This window comes from Eptatretus burgeri, chromosome 11, assembly GCF_056783735.1.
Source record: "Eptatretus burgeri isolate ZD-2024b chromosome 11, Ebu_testis_v1, whole genome shotgun sequence".
In the NCBI taxonomy this organism is placed as follows: domain Eukaryota; kingdom Metazoa; phylum Chordata; class Myxini; order Myxiniformes; family Myxinidae; genus Eptatretus; species Eptatretus burgeri.
In genome coordinates, this window is record NC_140971.1 from 36,138,884 (window position 1) to 36,161,329 (window position 22,446).

General features: G+C 43.7%; 1 protein-coding gene and 1 long non-coding RNA gene across 5 annotated transcripts in view; one reads left to right on the forward strand and one right to left on the reverse strand.

Moving 5' to 3' along the window:
* The window catches only part of LOC147016869 (zinc finger FYVE domain-containing protein 9-like), a 69,193-nt gene extending 49,701 nt beyond the window's left edge, over positions 1–19,492 (forward strand). For 3 of the 4 annotated variants that reach the window (XM_085845998.1, XM_085845999.1, XM_085846000.1), the window contains 5 exons: positions 11,069–11,149; positions 11,877–12,039; positions 12,199–12,304; positions 14,187–14,348; positions 17,722–19,492. In XM_085845998.1, coding sequence (XP_085702124.1) covers positions 11,069–11,149; positions 11,877–12,039; positions 12,199–12,304; positions 14,187–14,348; positions 17,722–17,883 — 674 coding nt within the window. In that variant the 3' untranslated portion in view covers positions 17,884–19,492. Of the gene's footprint in view, positions 1–11,068; positions 11,150–11,876; positions 12,040–12,198; positions 12,305–14,186; positions 14,349–17,721 lie in introns of those variants that run through there. The other variant, XR_015049222.1, reaches the window with a different exon arrangement.
* LOC147016870 (uncharacterized) lies at positions 7,562–8,353 on the reverse strand. Its single transcript, XR_015049223.1, has 3 exons — positions 8,072–8,353; positions 7,824–7,976; positions 7,562–7,697 (listed from the first exon to the last, which is right to left on the reverse strand). It is a non-coding gene; the product is annotated as an uncharacterized LOC147016870 (long non-coding RNA).
* Positions 19,493–22,446: the final 2,954 nt, after the last annotated feature.

Consider the following 22,446-nt stretch of genomic DNA (forward strand, 5'->3'; position numbering starts at 1 on the left):
GAGCAGGCACATAAGGCTTTGGATCAAGGGATCGTCTCCATACAGCGGCCTGGTAATTTGCTCTTAGCATGTGTTGGTTAAGGGTGTCTGCACACGGTGGTAGTTGCCCGGATTCTACAACACCCTTTTTAGCGCCATAGATTGAAGCGTAGAGCGTTCACTTCTGTATCATGGGTTCAGGACGCATACAGCTGGCATGTAAATGCCTGCAGAGTATCAACAACATCCCTATTTAATGTCCATTCACTCCCCAGCTTAGACAATGCATCCAAGAACTCCTTATTTCCTCGCATCAACTTCAGTCCCTTGATCTTGCCCATACCTGAGAATGCACTGACCGAATCGCACCCTGTGAATGCGTGTAGACCCAGCAACGAATTGCCATTAAGTCCTATTCTCACTTCAATCGTGTCAATGCTAAAGAGTCGAATCCTTCCCTTAGACGAAGGTCGCATACATAAGCGGGTGCTGATATGAGCATTGAATGCCAAGAGAAGCACAAGAATATCAGTGTCTTTGGCAACAATGACGACTGATTTGAAGCCCGATCGAGCAGCGTGTGACGCATGTAGCAAAACCCTAGTGTCCACTTCCTCATGCGACGAATCAAGTTCACGCACTTCCATCACAGTATCCTGTGTAATTCGGAGGCATTTCAAATCAGCTGTTACGTAGAGTTCTTTCTCACCGATCAATGATTGTCTCTGCTGCCAGTCATTGGCAACGAATCGCGTAAGTTGACGCTTGCTTGCTGGGCTAGAGAGTATTCCTCTCCAGTTTCTGCATCCTTGATTGATGAGTCTAAGTATATGTCAAACACCACATCTACTCTTTTACTGTCTGGGTGACTTGCAAAAGCCATCTTTAGCAGCCTCTCGGATATTTCCACAAATGTTAATTTATTTCCATCAAGTTTCTGAACAAGTCCCATACCGTCGATGATTGCTGCCGAAGGTCGAGGTGTAGTTTCCTCTGGAAGCACACCACTTTCAAGATGGTCAGCAAGTGCTGCCTTGGCGGTCTTTTTCAGAGATCCATCGTGGTTGTCCAGTGCCCAGGGTATTGTTCCCAAAGGGTGCCTCAACACTTCCTGCATGTCCAGTTGCCTACTGCAACCAATGAGGAGCATCCTTCCGAACAAGCGGTTGTCGGCCTTCAGCATGATTTCTCGATTGCCAGCAGCTGTTTTCTTCGTCACTTGCATTGAGGCAAACGTTTTAAGCTTCAGCTTTGTTAAAGGGTTGTAGAACTTTTCTCCTTTACTAAGTCTTTCATCCACAAATTGCTTTGCAGCATTTCGACCGACCTGCTCTGCTCTTATCAAATCCTTTTTAACACCATCTGGAACTATGGATTCCAGTCGAAAGGCTGGAGATTTGCGTATCTTCTCTGGCAAACGGGTGAACCCAGCTTGTTTGCAGCAATTGTGAAACTGCCTGGACATCTCTCTCATCCTTTTGCATTCTACGATTTCCAAGGTCTGGGTGGCTCACTTTTCTTTCTCCTTCATCCCCGTCTGTCAACTGTCAGATTTGCCTTAACACCACGCTACGGAACTCTGCGCTAAGGTAATATCTTGCCACTGCAGATGTATTCAAACTGAATCCCTTGGTTCCCCCTGCCATCTGAGTGTCCTTATTTATGGTCTCCTCAAGCGTCTGATCCACTGGTACGCGACCAAAAGGGTTATTGTCACTCAGCTGCACAGAGAATCCTCCATCCATCATCTGTTTGTATATCTCTGGATGGTCATACACCAGCCTCGACATCTGTACGAGATACACTGACAAATACCTCGCATAATTCACTTTATCATAAGCGAAACACCAGGGTAGCAGTGACCTTACTGAATGAAGGTGGAGGGACCAGTTGCCCTCGCGTGAAGCGCGAATCATGGCGAGCAGGATTTCAACAATGTCGACATATGTCATCCAGAATGCAGCCATTGGTCCTCTCTCGTTCTGCATTTCATCACAATACTGAGAAAACAGGTTCAGAATGCGAACTGTTGGTTGATGTGACAGCAATTTTTGCATTGTTTCACTATCTGGATTACTGGAAATGGCACCCAATTCTTGGAGTGCGACGTCAAGAACATCTCTGAGGCTTTGTGGGGATTCTGTCTCTGAGAAGAAACCCTGCCATAACAACCCGAGTAGGCCCTCATACACAATCTTATGAAGATGGACTCCTCTGTTGTAGTGTCTACCATCAAGAACTTTCGATATTGAACCTTCCGCGATAATGTTGTTTTCTACAGCTAGATCACGAAGCCCTGCATCTCCAAAGCGCTTGCTGAGTATTGAAAGCAGGTTACACATAGTATGGAATGCTCCCATCCGAAGAATGATTGGACTGAATCGAGCCTGGTCAGGTCAGGTATGGGAGCATGTGCCAGAACAGCACGTCGCTGCGTCCACTTTCCGCCGGTACTCCAGGGGCCTCCGTCTGGCCATCCCCCAGGCAGATGCCAGGCCCATCCCCATCTCCTTGAGATGATGGTCAACCTGTTGCAACCATGAAGCACGTGGTCGACCCACTGGCCTCCTCCACTCATGAGACTCCCTCGCTGAGAGAATCTGGTGAGCAGGATCAGAGTCAGGAAAACGAGCCACATGTCCATACAGCCGCAACTGACGCTCACGGACTATGCAGGTAACAAATCTCATCCTAGTCTCTCTCAGCAACCGCTCGTTGGACACAAAATCCGACCAGCGATAGCCAAGGATTCTCCGAAGAGACGTGGTACCAAAGGAATTAAGTCTCCGTCTCAGATCCTTGGTCAGAGTCCAAGTCTCGCACCCATAGAGCAAGACTGGAAGTACCAAGGACCTGAAGACTCGGACTTTCGTCCTCCCGCACAGGTACCGGCAGCGCCACACCCCATGATCCAGTGAATCCATGACTCCCCAGGCCCGACCCAGACGTCTATTGACCTCTGACTCGCAGCCAGCAGAGACATGAATATCACTGCCAAGGTAAGTGAATCTCTCCACGACCTCAACATCCTCACCACAAACAGACACAGACAGGACAGCAGCATCCAAGATGTCACCGAAAGCCTGGATCTTAGTTTTGACCCAAGAAACCCGTAATCCCAACGGCTCCGACTCCTCATTCAGCACCTCGAGGGCCCCCAAGAGGATGTCTAAAGTCTCCGCAAAGATGACTGAATCATCTGCAAAGTCAAGGTCCGAGATCTTGACATTCCCAAATGACGCACCGCAACTTGATCTCTCCGACATCATCCCTAAAATCCAGTCCATACAAGTGCTGAAAAGTGTGGGGGCAAGTACACATCCCTGACGAACTCCAGTAACAACTGGAAATAAGTCAGAGATGGTACCACCACACTTCACAGCACTCTCAGTACCAGAGTAGAGTTCAGACATCAGATCGATCAGTTTTGGTGGCACCCCACGAAGACCAAGAATGCTCCAGAGGACATCCCGATTCACTGAATCGAACGCTTTACAGAGATCAACATAGGCTGCAAGCAGCCCCTGCCGAAACTCTCGTCTGCGTTTGGTGAGGACACGAAGTGCAAGGATATGGTCAATCGTTGACCTCTTTGGTGTAAAGCCTGACTGCTCTGGACGCTGGTGCTCAAGCAGATGGTGGCGAACCCTATCGAGAATTATCCGAGCAAAGACCTTGCCCGGCACTGAGAGCAGCGTCACTCCTCGGTAGTTGTTGCAGTCTTGGCGATCACCCTTCCCTTTCCAGAGAGGGACAACAAGGCCCCTCTTCCAGTCAGTTGGGATGATGCCTGTGTTCCAGGCAGAGCACAAAACTGCATGCAACGACACGAGTGCAGCATTTCCACCAGCCTTGAGAAGTTCGGCATGGATGCCACAGATCCCTGGAGCTTTGCCCCGTTTCAACTGGTTCACCGCAGCCCGTGTTTCCACAAGCGTAGGTGGACCACAGTTGATTCGAGGGTCAGCAACAGCGATTGTAACACCCTTGACGTCCAACTCGACAGTTGGGGGATCAGCCTGGTACAACCGCTCAAAGTAACCGGCCCAGCGGGCCTTCACTTCAGACTCCTCTGTCAAGAGCCTACCACTCTCTGCTCGAACTGTAGTGCTCCGAGGGATGGGCTTGGATGAACGTAATGCGCGAATTCCCCTGTAAGCGGGACGAGAATCACCTGTCCACAGGTGATGCTCTATCTCCTCACAGATTCCTCGCACATAGGCCTCCTTGTCCACCCTCAGTGCACGTACAGTTTTACGCCTCAGCTCCCTGAACAGCTCAGCTCTGCCATTCAGCCTGGCCCTGCGACTCTGGTCAATGGTATCCAGTGTCCCTTGAGAGACAACATTCTTCTTTGCCCTGCGGTGAGCTCCAAGGCATCCACCGGCAACATCAAGGACGGTGGTCTTGAAGGCGCTCCACGACTCTTCAGGACACCCCAAAGTACCCAGACCCCCCAAGTGTCCACTCAGCCTGTTCGCAAACTCCTCAGCTACTCTCTCATCCCTGAGCTTGGCAACATCCAGCCTCGGCTGGGATGGTACCATTCTCCAGGATTTAAGGTGCAGCTTTAGAGTTGCTACAACAAGCCTGTGGTCAGTATTGAGGAACTGAGCACTCCGGTAGACCCTGCAGTTCTGGATCATCCTCCAACGACCGTCAATGAGGACATGGTCAATCTCCTTTGCCACACCGCCAGCGTTGGAATACCAAGTCCAGCGATGAGCTTGTGGGCGCTGAAACCATGAACCAGCCACCCTAAGTCCATGACTTCTTGCAAAGTCAAGGAACTTAGTGCCATTCTGGTTCATAGTTCCTGGCCCATGGGGACCAACACACACCTCATAACCGTCCCTATCAGTTCCAGTCGATGCATTGAAATCCCCCAAGACTAGAAGTGTATCTCGTCTGGGGCACTGATCAACCACAGACTCGAGTGTGGCGTAGAATGCATCCTTCACGGTGAGATCACTCGCCTCAGTCGGAGCATAAACAGAGACCAGGGAAATGACACCTAAGGAGTGACGAATCCTTAATCTCATAATACGCTCGTTGACCGGTGTTACCTCAATTATCATTGGGGTCAGCTTATTGGACACAGCTACAGCAACTCCTTGGGTATGGTAACCATCAGAGCGACCAGACCAATAGTAGGTGTAACCACCCACCATTATCTCGCCGCAATCCGGTCTCCGAACCTCAGAGAGAGCTGCAATCCCGATGTCCAAACGCTTGAGCTCAGATGATAACAGAGACAGGTGATCATCCTCTCTTAGGGATAGGACATTCCAGGCACCCACCCGAAGGGACCGCCTCAGGTTAACCCAAGGAGACCGCCGTCTGGTGGACGACACCTCAGCACCACTCCGACACACTCTCCCGCAATCTGACCCAGGGATGTTACCCCGTGGTTTCCCTCTTATCAAAGATTGGGGGTCCCGAAGGCTTTGCCCCAATCCCGTCATCCGGTGAGCTGCCCTGCGAAGGGAAGCTGCACAGGAGGTACTCCCATGGAGTGGGTTTTCAGATTTTTTAGCGTTTTTGCGTTTTGCGGAATGAAGGGTTTTACGGTGGCCGGAGTGCAAATCCTGCCACCAACCTCCTAATAAGAAGTGACCCAACTGCAGGAGGACATCCGCAGACACAGTTGGGCACTAGATATGGATGGCCGTTGGTTCACAAGGAGCTCCTCCGCCCTTTGTCATTCCACACAATCTCGGCCGCTTTGGCGTAGAGTGCCTGATCAAAAATACAAACTATCTCGGAGAGTTGCAATGAATTCATGTAACTCATGGCTTTAACCAGTACTTGATGCACCGTAGACATATTAGTAGCAGGTGCATTAATTGTTGGGAGGTACCCGATCGTATCCTTTGTGATTGAAGGGATGTCCTGGCGAGTCACAATAATGAAGCCGGTCCAGGCACTTATCGTTTAGCCTGTAGGTTGTTGTTGTCGCAAAAGCGACCAAACTAGGTTTTTTTTTTTCGCGAGCCAACACTGAAGCACTATCTTCAAGAACTGTCGGCTATCCTCGGGATACTGCTGGTGGATTCTTTCTCTGGCTCGTGTAGTAAGGTGGCATGACAACGTTCAGTGGTGGCAAATTTCTCTTTCTCTCTCTGGGAAGGTTTTCTCGTCTTGGAGGAGGTAGAGGTCCAATCACTCTAGGCTGCACAATGATACCATTTACGCGATGAGATGTTCCAGCTCCGCTTAAGGTCTCTTCCAACTGATCGATATTATCAAAAGCATGGACTGTCGGGACGTGGGGGAAAATACCGGACGGCAAGGCTGTGCCACTGTGTTCCTCCATCCATAGCTTCTCCAATCCTTCAAGTTTTGTATATGATATACCATGTCCCAGACGATTTAGCAATCAAATTGTTTCTGTATTTCCTGTAATGGACTTTACAGCCCATGGCAAGAGAATGTGTTTGGGTTGCTTGTTTCGGCCAGTGCTCACATGATAAACTATATCCTGAGCAAGGGAGTGTGTAATCCTATAGCTACGGGAACTACATTTTTGGGTGTCTGAATGCCCAGTTAGCAAGACGGTGAGGAATAGTTCAAGTGACTGGGGTATCAGAATTTAGACCTGTGTCAGTTCTTGTGGATACATGGGCCATTGCTGCGGGGTCTGTGCATCTTTGAGATGATTCCGGAGATGCGCAGCAATTCTTGAAATGTCCCCCTTGGAATCAGAAGGATCAGCTAAAAGTAACCACAACTGTTCTTTCATGGCAAAATTTTCCTTGGCAAGTGTTTCCTTGGTAAGGGCATTGGACGTCACCAGTACCCTGTTATTGTAGTTCACTATGAACTGAAGAGTAGACCCGAACTTTGTCTCAAGGACACGGCGTATGTGCTTTTTTGTCGATGGCTTGATTATGGCTATACCGAGGGTATGCATGTATTCTTCAAGTTTTAAGGTGAGTTGAGATAAGGGCACAATGGAGGGATTATCAATAAGCGATGTTCGGATATAATCAAACAATTGTTCGTAACCATCCGACTCTGCAGCCTTGTATGCTGCCTCCTCGGTATTGTCCGTCTGCTGAGTTGGTTTTTCAGGTCTCATCCTTGTGTAGTCTTTATAACAGGAATGGTGGTAGTGAGCCTCTGCAGCGACTATTTCCCTGGATGTCAAGGCCAAAATTCTATTGTCGATTTCGCAACTTTTTCCTGTTCTGCCGGGCATTGCAATATTTCGCACCGCAACTGACCGCAATGTTTCATCCACCCGCAATTCGCGGCATTTAACGAGTTTTTCACGTGACCGCCCCTTTGCAAATTTTGACTCCCGGTCGCAAAATATACATTTGATGTGGTAAACCCATTCAGAAACATCCGTAGATTGTCTTCGAGCTCGAGTTGGTTCTGTTATCGTGGACTGCGGCAAAACACTTCTACATTGACCTGCACGTTGAGCCTCAAGGTCTTTTTTTTGTAAGTAAAACGATTTCGGCAAGGTGTTTCGTATCTGATAGATTCTGGTACTTGTTCTATAGAATCGGAAAACTGCAAAACAGGTTCATAATTACGTATTTTTGCAGCATTAAGCAATGTTAACCATGAAGATAAGTCTTTTGGTCCAGTTAATTTTTCGACTACAACTTCCTTTTTACAAAGAATGCAAACACCACAATCAGGCTTGTGCCTCTGCAGGTTAGGAGCTTGTCGGGTCCATTTTTATGCTGTTCATACTCTGTGTTCACCTGAAAAATAATGCCAAATTTAGTCTTGAGAAAAAAGTAAAATGGATACATTATTTGAAAAAATTCCATACTCATCTTCGAACCCAAATTCATTGGAGACGAAACACAAAATAAGATTATCCATACCTCAATGATGTCGTTCTGGTGGCCATCTTGGACGCCATTTTGGATTTCCAACTGATTTTGATGATCAGCAACGACACCTATACAATGTCTCACGACTCTCACAGACGACCAGTATTCATAGCGTGGGTCAACATCCATCAGGTTTTGATTATGCTGGAAAAAATAGAATTTTTTAGAAAATCGCATTTGAAATTAGTAATTTCTATTCATTTAAGCTAAAGAATTGAAACAATTTGTCAAAAATTTACCTTTTACATTACATATATAGCCTCCAACTTGATTTAGGATGATTGTCCATTGCATCTAGTTGCAAAATCTGCAAAAAAAAGAAAATCAGTATTTTGTCCCCTCAAAGCGCCCCCAAGCGGATTTCCCCAAGAAAGCTACGCTTTTGAAATGGCAAGCAAGCGGATTCTTAAACGGGCGGTCATAACCTACTCAAAAAATGGTGTCTCGTTTTATCCCGCAATTTGGTACCAAATTTTGATCTGGCTCATGGACTATTTTGGATCAGGGTGCAAGTCACTCTGTGCAGGTCGCCGACTCTGGATCCAGCAAAAGAGCCCCAGATCATCACGCTTCCTCCTCGGTGTTTGACAGTTGGTGTCACACACTGAGGAACCATCCTTTCACCTACTCGACAGCGTACAAAAACCCTGCGTGATGAACCAAAGATTTCAAATTTTGATTCATCGGTCCATAAGACCTTCCAGTTTTCAGTCGTCCACTAGCAGTGTTTCATGGCCCAGGCAAGCCTCTTTTTCTTATTTTGCCATCTTAGCAATGGATTTCTTACTGCCACTCGATCTGTCAAACCTGCAGCTCGAAGTCTTCTCTTCACAGTTGAAACTGAGACTTCCTTACTTTGACCAGTGTTAAGCTGTGCCTGAAGCTGCTGTCCTGTGAACCCACCTATCACACAAGCTGTTGGCTCTCAGAAACTTGTCTTCTGATTGTGTTGTGGCTTTGGGTCTGCCAGACCTCTTCCTGTCAGAACTTCCTCCAGTTTCCAAGTGCCTTTTGATGGTGGAGGAAACTGTACTCACTGACACCTTGGCTTTGTTTGCAATTTCTCTAAAGGAAAGACTTTTACTTTTAAGGGTTATAATGGTCTGTCTGTCTTCCTTTGTTAATTGTCTTTTTCTCGCCATTATGAGACCAATATACTACTTCCTGCAGTGCAATATTGTCCAAATAATGCTTCAGAAGGTGGAGCAACACAGTCTGTTCCAACACTGCTTTTATACAGAGGGTTTGTAACTAATCAACAAAAGTTGGGACACCTGTAGGAATTGTTTGCATCAATTTTCAAGGCTTAATTTACTTCCATTGCTGCAGAAGAGCTGCAGTTGCTAACCCATTACTTGTTCCCTGAAAAGGGTTTTTTAACAACTCTGAAATTTACATTAATTTTCAGTTTTTGGTCACCTAAACTGTTTGTTTGTTTTTTTTAACCTCTGGCAGTTTACCACTTCGCTTTGTACCATTTCAGGTTATTCACTGGACTTAAACTGCTTAAATTTCAGTAAAAACTGGAAAAATGGGGGTGTTCTAAAATTTTTGACCGGTAGAGTAGACTGGACATTTGTCAGGACCAACATTGCGATCCTTTGTAGTGTTTGGAAAACTTGTGCATATATCTCTTCATTATATAATCTGGTTCATCATTCTCACCGAGTATATTCATGATTTTTCTCCATTTCGGCAGGAAGATTACAAGGTGAGCAAATCCTCTGAGCCCTGTTCACAAGGATGTTGATCAAGGAAATTTTGTATCTCGAGCTGAAGGAATCCCAACGAGTATACTGCCCAGTGAAAGTAGGCTTCCGGTAGATGGATGTCATGAAACTCTGTGCAGATATTTTGACCAAATCATCCAAAAATGGTGAAGTGTTTGAAGATTCCAGCTCGCAGCTAAACTTCAGTGCTGCATCGAGAGTATTAAGCCATGTCAAGAAGTTATCACATGCTACCTAAGATCAACATACCGATGGTATAGGATGGGAGAATCCACACCTTGCTGACCAGTAAGTTTCTGCATTCCGTGAAAGCCCGCAAAGGTATTCTCAAGAACTGGGCCTCATGGAGAACCCATGACCACACCATCAGTTTGGACATGCATAATGTTGTTGAAGCTAAATTCAACCTGCGTTGTTGCTGTGTTCAACTCCACAAACACTTGTTCAGAGATCTGCGGTTGTTCCAGATCACTGTGATATAGCAGATGGGCGCATATATCAATAGTCTCCATCAGTGGGACATTCGTGAACAAGCTTTTAATATCAAACGAGGCCATTATGTTGTCTGCCAACACCAGGTTCCTTTATATATATTTATATATATATATATATATATATATATATATATATATATATATATATATATATATATATATATATATATATATTTGCAGAGTAGTAATCCTGGTGTTGGCGCAGTGGTTAGGGCAGCGGCTTGGGATCCAAGAGGTCCTGAGTTCAAGCCCCGTTGGGCCACTGATTTAATACACCAGGGGGTTGACTCAGCCTGTCATCCTTCCGAGGTCGGCGAAATGAGTACCAGTGTACTGGGCCGGTGTATACCCCGGTTAAAATAGGTGTACCATGTCCCTGTGTCGTAAGAGGCGACCAGGGTTGCGTCAGGAAGGGCATCCGGCATAAAACATGTGCCAAATCACTATGCGGATCATACAGATGATCCGCTGTGGCGACCCCTAACGGGAGCAGCCGAAAGAAGAAGAAGATATATATATTTGCAGAGTAGATTAAAGTCTTGCTCTCTTGGAAAAAAAATGAGGCTGAAATTAATGAAAGTACAGAAGAGAAAAATGAAGTCTGACCTCTCTGCCCAACCTCTGCCCCTCCAGGTCACATGGGTTATTCCAAAAACTACCCCAGCCTCAGCTTAATGTTCACCTCCGTTATTGTCTCACCTGTGGAACTGTCTTCTTGAGTCTGTTGTGTTGTGCTCTTCCCTCCAGGCCTTAATGCCTGCTGCCCATTGCCATCTCATGGTCACTCCTAATGTTTACCTTGAGCTTTAGTACACGGGCTGAGACCCTGTACCCTTTTCACCTGCAACTCCTCTTCTCATGCTGTGGTGCACACGTACATTTTTTGTCCTCCGTTTTATCGTTGCCCCTCTTTGCATCTGATAATCCTTTCACCTTGTTGTTCCGCTCTTCCATGAGCCTCGGTATCTGCATTAAGCAAATTATGAAATGGTAACTATTTTTGTTTGTGCAGTAACGGGTGCAAGTTTTGTGGTTTTCAATGGTGCTCTCAAGCCGTCATCGGGCTTTCTCGCAAAGTCCAGCATTGTTGAAGGTAAGATCTTTGGTTTTATTATAGTATTGACACCCGAAAGCAACTTGAGTCAAGTTTTTGTTTTAACGCTGTGTTTGCCTTGTTGTGACTGTGACATTATCACCAATGCTGTAACAAACAATAGTCACTAATTGTTTACACGTGACTGTTTGACATTTGTATTGTGTTTGGTGCACGGTTAATGCTTGTACACTGAACATTCAAAATAGAACAAGTTTTTATTTGTTGAGCCAAGGTGTTGATTGTAAAAGTTGAGTCAGGTAATAATGTGACACGTATTAATATTGTAGTCAGATTTTTACAATCAACATCTCAACTGGACAAACAATTTGTTCCGCATAAAATTTCCCAAACTCTCATGGAAAGATCGCGAGAGTTCGGGAAATTTCTGACCGCTTCCGAATATTTAGCCATCTCATCATGACATTTTCCAGTGGCATCAGGATGTAGAACCATCGATGTTCTCGCGGTAGGGGCTCACCGATGTTCTTAAACGGAGTATATAGATGGTAAAGCAGAGAGAAGAAGAGTCAATCAACTTTTGCTTTGCTGTGTACAGTGCCATGCCAATGTGTTTGAGTACAGCTTGGGTTTTATCTCAAAAATATATTCACGTTTGAACTACGTCCAACTGATGCTTGGACATCAATTGATCAAAGAACCTTGGGTTACGTGACAAATGATATAAATGTTGTTCTGTTTTGGTGTTCGACCATGCATTCATCAGATGGGCTTATGGTCCAGCTCAATGCAGATGAGATGGAGCGTGTGCGCACAGCATTGCGTGATATGAAGGATATCACGGTGATCTGTGGGAAGACTACAGGTGAAGGTCCTCGTGAGGAGGTGTGCATTCACTGGGGAGACGACGATCGACGCTTCAATGTTGGGTAATACACGCATGGTCTGGTCTCGCTTTTGCCAGATAATTTTATCCTTTTTGCTCAGAGATGTCTTTTTTTTAAATATTTTTTTTCATTGTTACCGACAGTAGATTGGCATTCTGGCTGCCACACTTTGTCCCTGTCTCATTCCATTTCCCCTGTTAGCATCAAAAGTCCCATTGATAGTATGGCTATGGAAGGCATTCCCAGCGTCAAGGTTGTGCAGGGATCAGAGGTCAAAGAAAATGGAAAAGCTATGAAGTGGACAGAGGTAAGGCAGCTCTTTCCTCCACCTCCCTCCCCTACCTTTATTAACTAACACCTGTCCAACTTTTCTTTGTCGTATTTGCACTCAGCAATACGATGAGACCATAATTTAAAAAATTGCATACATTTATTGTGCTCATGGAAGAGCAGTAAAACGGAAAAAAAAAATTGTGGACCAGTACTAAGTGGGGCAAAGGTGAAATTGGTGTATAAGAACAAGCATGCATCACAGCATGAAGAAAAGGGACTGGTGAAAGGGGATCGTGTTTCAATAGGTGTAGAAAAGCTAGACCATGCAACAACACTTGGGATGACAATTCCTTAGCTAAATGAAGAGGGGGATGAATGAATGGAGGTGAGCCTTCAGCTTTGATTTGGAGTGGGGGTGGGGTAACAAGGTAAGGGTTTTTGGTGGAACAAATGTGATTTGGAGGCACAGGAGATGGGCAGAGAGGTGAGGTGGCAGGCGGTGTCAGACCCAGAATAGAACTGGTTATCGATTGCAAGAACACCAACCATCATGCACTGAGTGAGAAGCAGACCCTATAACAGCCTCCAATGTCAAGATGACATGGGCTGAGATAGCTTTTATCTCATTGGCCTCGAGGTGGGATCTGCATGCAATAATTTTTTTAAGTCATTCTTCACCATTGAGAGATGGGGCTAAAAACGATATTGCATGATGTTTCAAAAAGTTGTGGATGGACTTGGACGAAACTTGGTGGACAGGTGGGATGTGTGATAGTAACAAATCAAATCGAATTTGGTGAAGATCTGAAGCCGAATACGATAATTTTTAAAGTCATTCTTCACCATTGAGCGATTGGAACAAAAACTCTATACAAGTTACTTAGGTGACAAGAACAAGCCAATTAGATTTTGGTTCATGTCTAGGCTATCAGTGAGATACAAAATGTAAACTGTTCAGCCTGGCGGAGGTATGTGCTCCACCGAGTGCCATTTAGTTTGTTCTGTTTCACTAATGAGTGATTCCTTGTCTGTCTGTCTGTCTGTCCATCTGCCCTTTGCGTGTTTGTACAATTATTCCTCTCTGCCTGTTTATACGTTTCTGTTGTGTGCCCATTTCTCTCTGCTCCATTGTCTCTCTCCACCTCTCTATCTTTTCCAAGAGATCTCTGTATTTGAAAAAAAACAAAAAACTTTTTTTTGTACTTCTGCCTTCAGTTGTGTTACAAGTGAGTTCATGATTCCATATTCACAATCATTGTACCCTCATTCACCTACCCCATCCTTTCCAGGTTATTATGCCTCCCCTCTCTCCCTCACCCTTTTTAATTTTTTGTCCCATTTCTGCTTCATTCCTAGTTTTTCCCTTTTAATTTTCCCAAGTATGTCTGTCTGTCACAATTTCCTAATTATTTTCCTAGTTTTTTTTCTTCTTCTCACTGTATTTGAGTTTGTATACAGCTTGTTCACCCTGTGTCCTCCTCTCCCTCTCTTTAATCTCATTCTTCCTCATTTCCATTCTGCCTCCAAGTGTCCCTCTGTTGTAGCTCTCCACCTTGCTTTTGGTATGATTTCTGCCTTTCCACTATGTTCTTATACTGTTATGTTCTGGTTCATTCTCTGTTCTCGTTCTTTCACGAGTGTCGACTCTGTATACAAAATAAAACCACAACTTGTGGGATGAAAGTAGTATACTTACCATCAAGTTGCCATTCCCAGATGCATAATCATGAACTTTGTACTGTTTTGCAAAAATAAAAAAAGAAATTAGCAATGTCTTGTAAAATTGATAAGTTGAGTAAGCAATAAAGTGATCTCAGTCCAGTTTTATTCTACCATCACAAAAAGAGAGATTGTTTGTCGGACGCATCCTCTTCTAATTAACCCTTTTCTTTTTTCCCACCTATTTTCCCACCCAGTTATTTTTCCTGCAAGGTGACTCGGTTGATCCTGCAGAGCACACTCGCCTGGCTGAGAGTGTGGCACGGGCATTCAGTCGAACATTAGCTCCTCACCTCAAACTACTCTGGGAGGATGGACTAACTCGCCTTGCCTTGCGATTAACCCTCACTTCTGATCAGGTTATCTTAACCATTTGCTATTTGTCACCTGACTGATTGTTGTGCTTGGCACTGTAGTCATTCCTAGAATCTGGTTTTAACTTTTCATAGAATACATTGATACGAATCTGGAGTTTGAGTTTGACCCTGAGGGGAAGCGATCGAGTTCCTCCCGAACACCCGGTCCTGAGGCCATCAGGCATGAATAAGGTCGTGTTCCGGCAGGTTTCTAAGCAACCACGAGCGCCAATTGTTACTGCCAATACAGCGAGTTTACACAACCTCACATGATACCTTTTGAGTGGATGGCCGCACCAAGGGAGGTCTCGTGCCGTCAATGCGTACTAGGGTGCATCAAATGCCCCCTTTTTTGCGAAAGTTTGAAAAACATAACGGCGATAGGACAGATGTGTTCGAATAGATGAAAAAAACCTCTTTTTTCAGAATTTTCGGTCATCATTTTGGGCGTCCACATCGGGGTCAAAGTTCAGGCATGCAGCTCCTGCGCATTTTTCAGAATAAGTGTTATTTTTCACTGTATAGTGATCAAAACTTGTGTCTGGTGGTGAAATAATTCTGACATATCAATGTACTGCTCCTTTGGTGATGTTTGTAACACTGTTGGCTTGTAATTTGTTGGCACAGTTTCCCGGAAAATGGTATTTTTTTCCCTGAAATTGTGTTTTCCTAGAGAATTTGACATGTGGCAGATCATGAATGTAAAAGTTTGGACGATTTGGACAGTTTGGACTATAAAAGTTTGGACAAAGGAACTTGGACTATTGCCTATTGGGCGCTTTGGTACAGACTTCGGAAAGCCTCACTTCCCCAAGGACATTCACTTGACATCTCGCCTATCTGACTTTGTCTCGGTTGATTCTTGGTTTGTGTTCCGAGAACTTGAACTGGACGATTCATTCTTAACGTATGAAGTGAGTGAGTGGGCAACACCTCCAGCCTATGTGGATTCAAAATCTAAAACCAAAGCACTCAATGTAACTAATGATGTGGCTGAACGTCTAATAAAACTCGGAACGGACTGTCTCGGTGCAGCGAGGTCTGAAGAACACTTTCAGAATGTGCAACAAGTCACTGAGAATGACAGGAAAGAGAATCCGAATCTCCAGAAACGCTTGAAACTTGATCATTAATGATATTATATGAGTACCTTGATATGAATACACATAATTTTGGGTAATAAAGCCGTGAGTTTGACAGAACCGAGGCATTTCTTACTATTTTTTTCTGGGAAAATCACCAGTTTCCTGCTTCTCCGGCAAATTGCCCAGAAAATTTGATTGGCTCTATATCACTGGAACATCACCAAATGAGCAGTACATCGATATGTCAGAATTATTTCACCACCAGATACAAGTTTTGATCACTATACAGTGAAAAATAACATTTATTCTGAAAAATACGCAGGAGCTGCGTGTTTGAACTTTGACCCCGATATGGACCCCCAAGATGATGACCGAAAATTCTGAAAAAAAAGAGAAATGTTTTTTTCATGTATTCAAACACATCTGTCCTATCGCTGTTATGTTTTTCAAACTTTCGCAAAAAAGGGGGCGTTTGATGCACCCTAATGCATACTCTAATTAACTCACCAGATCAGGTGCATCTGGCCGGAACTGCCAAGTACGCACCAGCCAACGAGCAAATTGTTGGGGTAAAACTTCCCAGATAAACTGCATGCAAAGTGTGCTGGACCAAAAGGGAAAAGACGCTGCGAGCTGGGTACATTTATTGCAGAGGTTTATTTTTAACCAAGGGAATGCAAATATTTACAGACACAAAGGACACAGTGTAGACTTATTCCGATATAACAAACTTACATACTCTTAACTTGTACTAAGACAGGCAACATCAGACACATAACCCGAAGAAAATTAGAGAGAGACAGAGACATAGACAGACAGAGAGAGCGCGAGAGAAAGTACGAGGTGTTGGTGACCTCTTTTTGTACTTGGTGTGGCCCATGGGCGGGGACAGAATCTGGGAGTCGGAATAGCCTGGCTTTGGGCATTTCCCGACACCCACATGAGCTCACGGATGCCGACCACTGTGTTGGCCCCGCCCCTGCGAGGATCTGGTACTGGAAATGGCCTCAGTCAATCTGTGCTTTGCCACGCGACTCATCTCCGAGATTAACACAGGGCAGGTATTTGGTTGCACGGCGCTACGCTGTGAACGCCCCTCTCCCCCCCCCCCCTCGGTCCATGTTGGTCCCAAAAGGTGGAGGTTGTCATCAGCGGTGACCGTGGCTGAGTGACGGCAGCGGTTGTAGTGTGGTTACTCGTGATAGAGGTGGTTGGTCGTTAGCTGTGGCATTAATGGTGAGTGTAGGTGAGCTTGAGTTGGGATTCGATGATGTGGGGATTATTATAAAATTACGAAGGCGTTGCAATGGTGTCTTGAGATGCTGCATCATTGGGGTCCGAGTATGGCAAATGTCTGAGGTGACGTGTCGTTGGAGAATGGCACGAGGTTTGAATGGGGTCTTGGCAGCATCTGCTTATGAGGTGCTTCTGTTGATAGGGTCTGTGGTGTGCATGCTTGCACAATAAAGGGGTTCTGTGTGAAGTAAAAGAAGTAAATAAAGAATGGGACTGAAGACTTGCTTAAAAGCCCTTGCAACTCATTTTATCCCATAAACTCACTAGACATAAGGGAAGGGCTATCTAAAACAAATACTAATAAAATAACTGTCTTGGGACTGCTATAAGTTATGTGCCATTACCTCGGTGGGGGGGGGGGCGGTTGGTGGGTGTGGGATAGGGGTTTGGGGGGGGGAGTGCTGGCATTGCAGAACCGCAACAATATTTTTGGTTTGGCCGTCGATGCGTGTAACAGATTTTCTTTACCGCAATAACTTGTACAGTATACCGTTGTGAAGGGGTTTTTGACAAAACTTGGTCGAAGTATTTACGATGATACAAAGATGAATCGATTCGAGTTTGGGTTCAAAAGGTCAAAGGTCTATGGTCATGTGACCTCTAATTTAATATTGTTACCACAATAACTTCTGAACTTTTCAAGGTATTTCAACCAAACATGGAAAAACTATGGACTGTGATACAAAAATCGACTGATACAATCTTGGGTTCAACAGGTCAAAAGTTGTGTTCTTAGAAAATAATTTCGCAGATTATAACTCGAGTTAGAAGCTTCTTATGTTTTTATCCCCCGCCGCGTAGTGGAAGGGGGGATATTGTTGTTCTCTCTTCCACTTATCTCAAATTGAGATCAAATGTCAGTGGGTTTCCATCTAGTGTTTGGGGAGGCATTATCCATTGACACATTCACGGTAAATTCTATTTTCTAGTTTTTGATTGTTTAATATATGCTGGTTTAGCTAACCTTAACCCTCACCATATCTGACCCCTTTCAGGTAGGATACTTAGCAGGTGCTTGTGGGCAGCCTCTTCCCCAAGCCTATCTTGGCGAATTGGACTCGGCACTTGTTCCTGTAATTCACGGAGCTACCCCAGGACCAGCAGAGAGCCCACTCGCCTGCGAGCTACTCTTTCATATTCTGCACCTCATCAGCTGATGTACCCTTACTACTGTATTTTCTCCCGAGCCACAAAACCAATGCTGGCCTAGTTCTGGCTTGTTGGATGTCTTTTGTCACAGGGCGACAGGGCTACTTTGGAAGTTACAATGTGTTGTGGGTTTAGTCAGAGTTTAAAAAGAGATTTTCTTTTCATCTATCACATTTAATTTTCTCTCCCCCTTTCTCACTTTGTTCCTGCATTATAAAGCAGTTGCAGCTCTTGCATCTCCCATTCTTCTCATGAAGGAGTAGAATTGAATGGAATCGATCAAGATTGATATTGATGGCGTCTTGTGCAAGGAGGAATTGGTGCTAAAGTTGAAATTATTTTTTTTGTACATTTTTGTGTGACTTGAGGCATTTGCTTTCGAGTTGTAAATAGAACAGCCAATTGTTGAAGTGACAACGGGTTGATATAATGTTTAGGGGTCATTCACAGAAATAATTTTCTTCCCCCCTCCCCCTCCCCCCATTTGAAAGAAATTGTCTTTAAGATATGCGATTGATATTGGGACCAATTGAAGTCCATGTGGCTCATCATACGAAGATGCGACTCCACGTTGTACAAAATTTACAATATATTGAGTCTGGTGTGAATGAACTTATTTTTCCACAACCAGGAGCTGCGTTGCAAAATTGTTTACCAACAGGATTGGAAATTAGTGTCAGAGGTGGGATTACAGTTGAAAACTTTTGTTTGCAGTTTAGAGCTTAAGGCAATGGTAATGTTTTGCCTGCTGTTTATGGGAAAGTCAATAATTTTATTTTGAGTATCGGATCATAACTGTCCCCTTCGCCTGAGCTTTTTTTTTTTTTTTGCTCCCAGCTTTATATTATCTGAAACAAATCATTGAACTACTATACAAAGGTGAGAAGGCTGGGTAAATGATGCAAAACAGACATTTCATCCTCATAAAACAGGAAAAACAAGCTTTATAGTGGTAAAAATAAATTCTGAATTGTAATTCCTTTCCTGAATTTTAAAGCTTTAAATTGAAATGCCAAAATTACAACTACACATCTCCGAGACAGGCACAGAGCTATTTGTGACAGCCAAAGATTTCCGCTTTAACCTCTCTCTCTCTCGTTTCACTTTGGCCTGGCTGTTGCTTCTTTCTGACTCATTGGTGGAAGAAAACCTTTCCAGATGATTGAGTGGATAATTTTGATCCTTCATCGTTTGTTTTTGTTTCAATTATTAAATTATTCTCTTGCGGATAAACTGAATACAAGATGTTGAAGCATCGGTATACACTGCAGAGTCTATTTTTAAATGTTTCCATCAACAGATGAATACAATACCAGCAGTTTTTGGGTGGGTTTTGAAAATGTGATTAGAAGGGGCAGGAAGGATGTAAATGATGAGATGTTAAATGGAGTGGAGTGGTGGGGAAGGCTCCATGGGTCTGTATTGATGAGCGATTCGAATATAATGGATGGAGAGCTGCACTGGATTGAGAACTGAAGGCAAAGTTTGTTGTTGTTTTTTTTGGAATGTTGGAGGATAGAGAGACTGTTCTTATCACAAACTATGTCATCGCTGGATGTTTCACCACCAGTCTAATGATTGGGAATATGATTAAATATTAAACGAAGTATTCTTTGACACGTTTGTCTTCCATCTTGTGTGCTCCACCACAAATTTAACAGCACATGATGCTCTCTAAAAAACATAATATTCAATTCTTGATCATTAACTGCCTGACTTCGTTCTGAAATGGAGGCAATTTTCGATGTCAGTTTTTAAGACCTTCCCCATAGCATGAGCTTCAAAGCATATGCTTTTGGGCACTTTATCTGCAAGAACAGAGATCCCTACTCCCAAGTCTTGCTTCCTCTTCCTCCCTCCTTTACGTAAGAATATTTTACGAGTACTGCATTTCTTTCTTTTCGAATTTATGCTAGTAGAGGCAGTCCGTTTTATGAGCACCCGTTCATACGAACAATATATTTTATAAGTATATTTTGGTGTTTCGAACGTTTGATTCTTTCTTACGAACATGACCTTTTTGAACATAACGCCTTTGAGCGCTAAGCGTAGGAAATCGGACCTTGAGAGTTAATTACCCATTCACACCATAATTTACACCTTTCCTGAACTGGGAGACACAGATGCTCGCCCGACTTTACCATGAACACCGCAAGCTCATTATCCCGTCATCGATTTACTCCAATTAATTTTATATACATGTTTGATTTACTCCAATTTATTTATTAGTTTTTTATTTAAAAAGTACATTTAATAACGGTTTTATGTTAAAAAAAAATAAAATAGAGCTTAATGGGGGTTTCACAATCAAATGTGGGAAAATGAACAATGCATGAGCGGCATGCTGAACAGTGGAACGCCAGGATTCATTCCTGTTCCTATGATGCATCTGGCTTTTTTTGGTGGCACCTCACCACTGTATTTGTACACGTTGACTTCTCCCAACTGCCACTGATGTCTGTCAATTGCCCAAAATTGTACATGCATGTTGCGTTTAGTGTGGTACTTCCGCAGTGCTCAGGCATTTAGTGATCATTTTTATAGGCCCGATATATATATATATATATATATATATATATATATATATATATATATATATATATTATATATATATTATATATATATATTATATATATATTATATATATATTATTTATATTATTTATATATATATATATATTATTTATATATATATATTATATATATATATATATATATATATATATATATATATATATATATATATATATATATATATATATATATATATATATATTATATATATATATATTTATATATATATATATTTATATATATATATATATATATTTATATATTTATATATATATTTATATATATATTTATTTATATATATATATATATATATATATGGCGTATAAAAATGTGATACCGGTTGTCCGTCTGTTCCTGTCCGCACTCTAACTCCCAATGTTTTCAACTTTCACGTTTCATATTTGGTACATAGGTACAGACTGTGGAGATGGTGTGTCGCGACATAGGTTCATCATCTAAAGTGGTTGCCATGGCAACCAGGATGCTGTTTTTCATGTAGTTGCACAATTCTGTATATATCTTCTTGTTCGGGGGCATATTGTGCTCACTTGAGATCTTGTTAGCTTATGGGATGGCGTGTCGTCCTTCTGTCCAGAAATACTTGAAACTACTACTCTAAAACTACATCCACAATTTCAACGAAACCTGACCACAACCTTCATCAACCGTGATGTCACAAAACTTTTTTAAAAATACACATTGTCGAGGCTTTTATGAAGAGCTAACACACAGAATATATAACAAAGAGAGCAGGAGACAAGAGGGGTGGGAGAGGGAAGCACAAAACAGTGGGGAACAGAGACATGAGATCTGTGGAAGGTAGAGGAATGGAGTGGGGTAAACAAGATGGACACTACAGGGACTTTCAGGAAAGAAAGCAGGGAATTTGAAGGAGGTGGGTTTGGGTGAATTAACGTGGGTAAAAAAGATCGAGGATTTGGATGGGGGAAGATTTGAGATGGTGGTGAACAGCTGTTTTGAAGACCTGGATGGAGGAGTGGGATTGAAGAGTGTGTGGGAGTTTGTTTCAAAAGCAGGGAAAAAGAGGAATGAAAGAGTAAAGATGAGCAGTAATTCTTGATCTTGGCAGTTTCACCAGAAGGGGGTTGCTGGCAAACTTTGAGCGCCCTACGGAAATGGGGGGACGGAGCACAGACATAGCAGGGTGAGCGGGAGCAACACCCCAGAGAGGGGGAGTAGTACTCCATCAGGCTGTGGATAAAAGCTTTGTATGAGGTCAGGAGCTCAGGTGTGCCAAGGAAGGACTTTGCACGACGGAGGATTCCCAGTCGGCGACTAGCTTTGGATGCCAACTTGGACATGGCTTTGAGAGAGTGAGAGGCCCAAAGACCGTCTCATCGTGGGAGATACCAATGATCCTAAATGCTGAGAGTGTGAGATTTGTCAGGATTGAAAGACTTGTTCCAAGTATTTGACCAGCTTGTGATTTTTATTCAGGTCTGCAGAGAGTGAAGAGGCTGCTGCTAGCCAATCAGTGAAATGATAGACTGAACAGCAGAGGGCGGAGTCATCAGCAAAGAGATAAAGGGGACTTTCCAGACAGTCGAAGACATCATTGATGAAAACCAGAAAAAAAACACAGGGCAAGAACACTGCCCTGAGGAACTCCAGCCTGGGCAGGAAGAGGAGATGAGAGAATTCCATTAAGAGCCACATGTTGACTGCGACAGGAGAAGTAGTCTGAGTCATGAGTGGAGATTGCCTTGGATACCACAATAAGAGTTTGGTGAGCAGGGAAAGTTGCCAGACCGTATCAAAAGCTTGCGATATGTTGAGGGATATGGCTCTGATCTCATGTCTGGCAATGAGTACCTCCATCCATTGATGGGAAAGCAGAAGTAACATGTGCAGGGTAGACTGAGCTGGTCTGCATCCAAATTGATGGTCGGAAACCAAGCCATTGGAGAAGAGGAAGGCTGAATGTCTGAAGCGATGATGGATTCCATAACCTTGCTGATGATTGGGAGAAGGCTGATT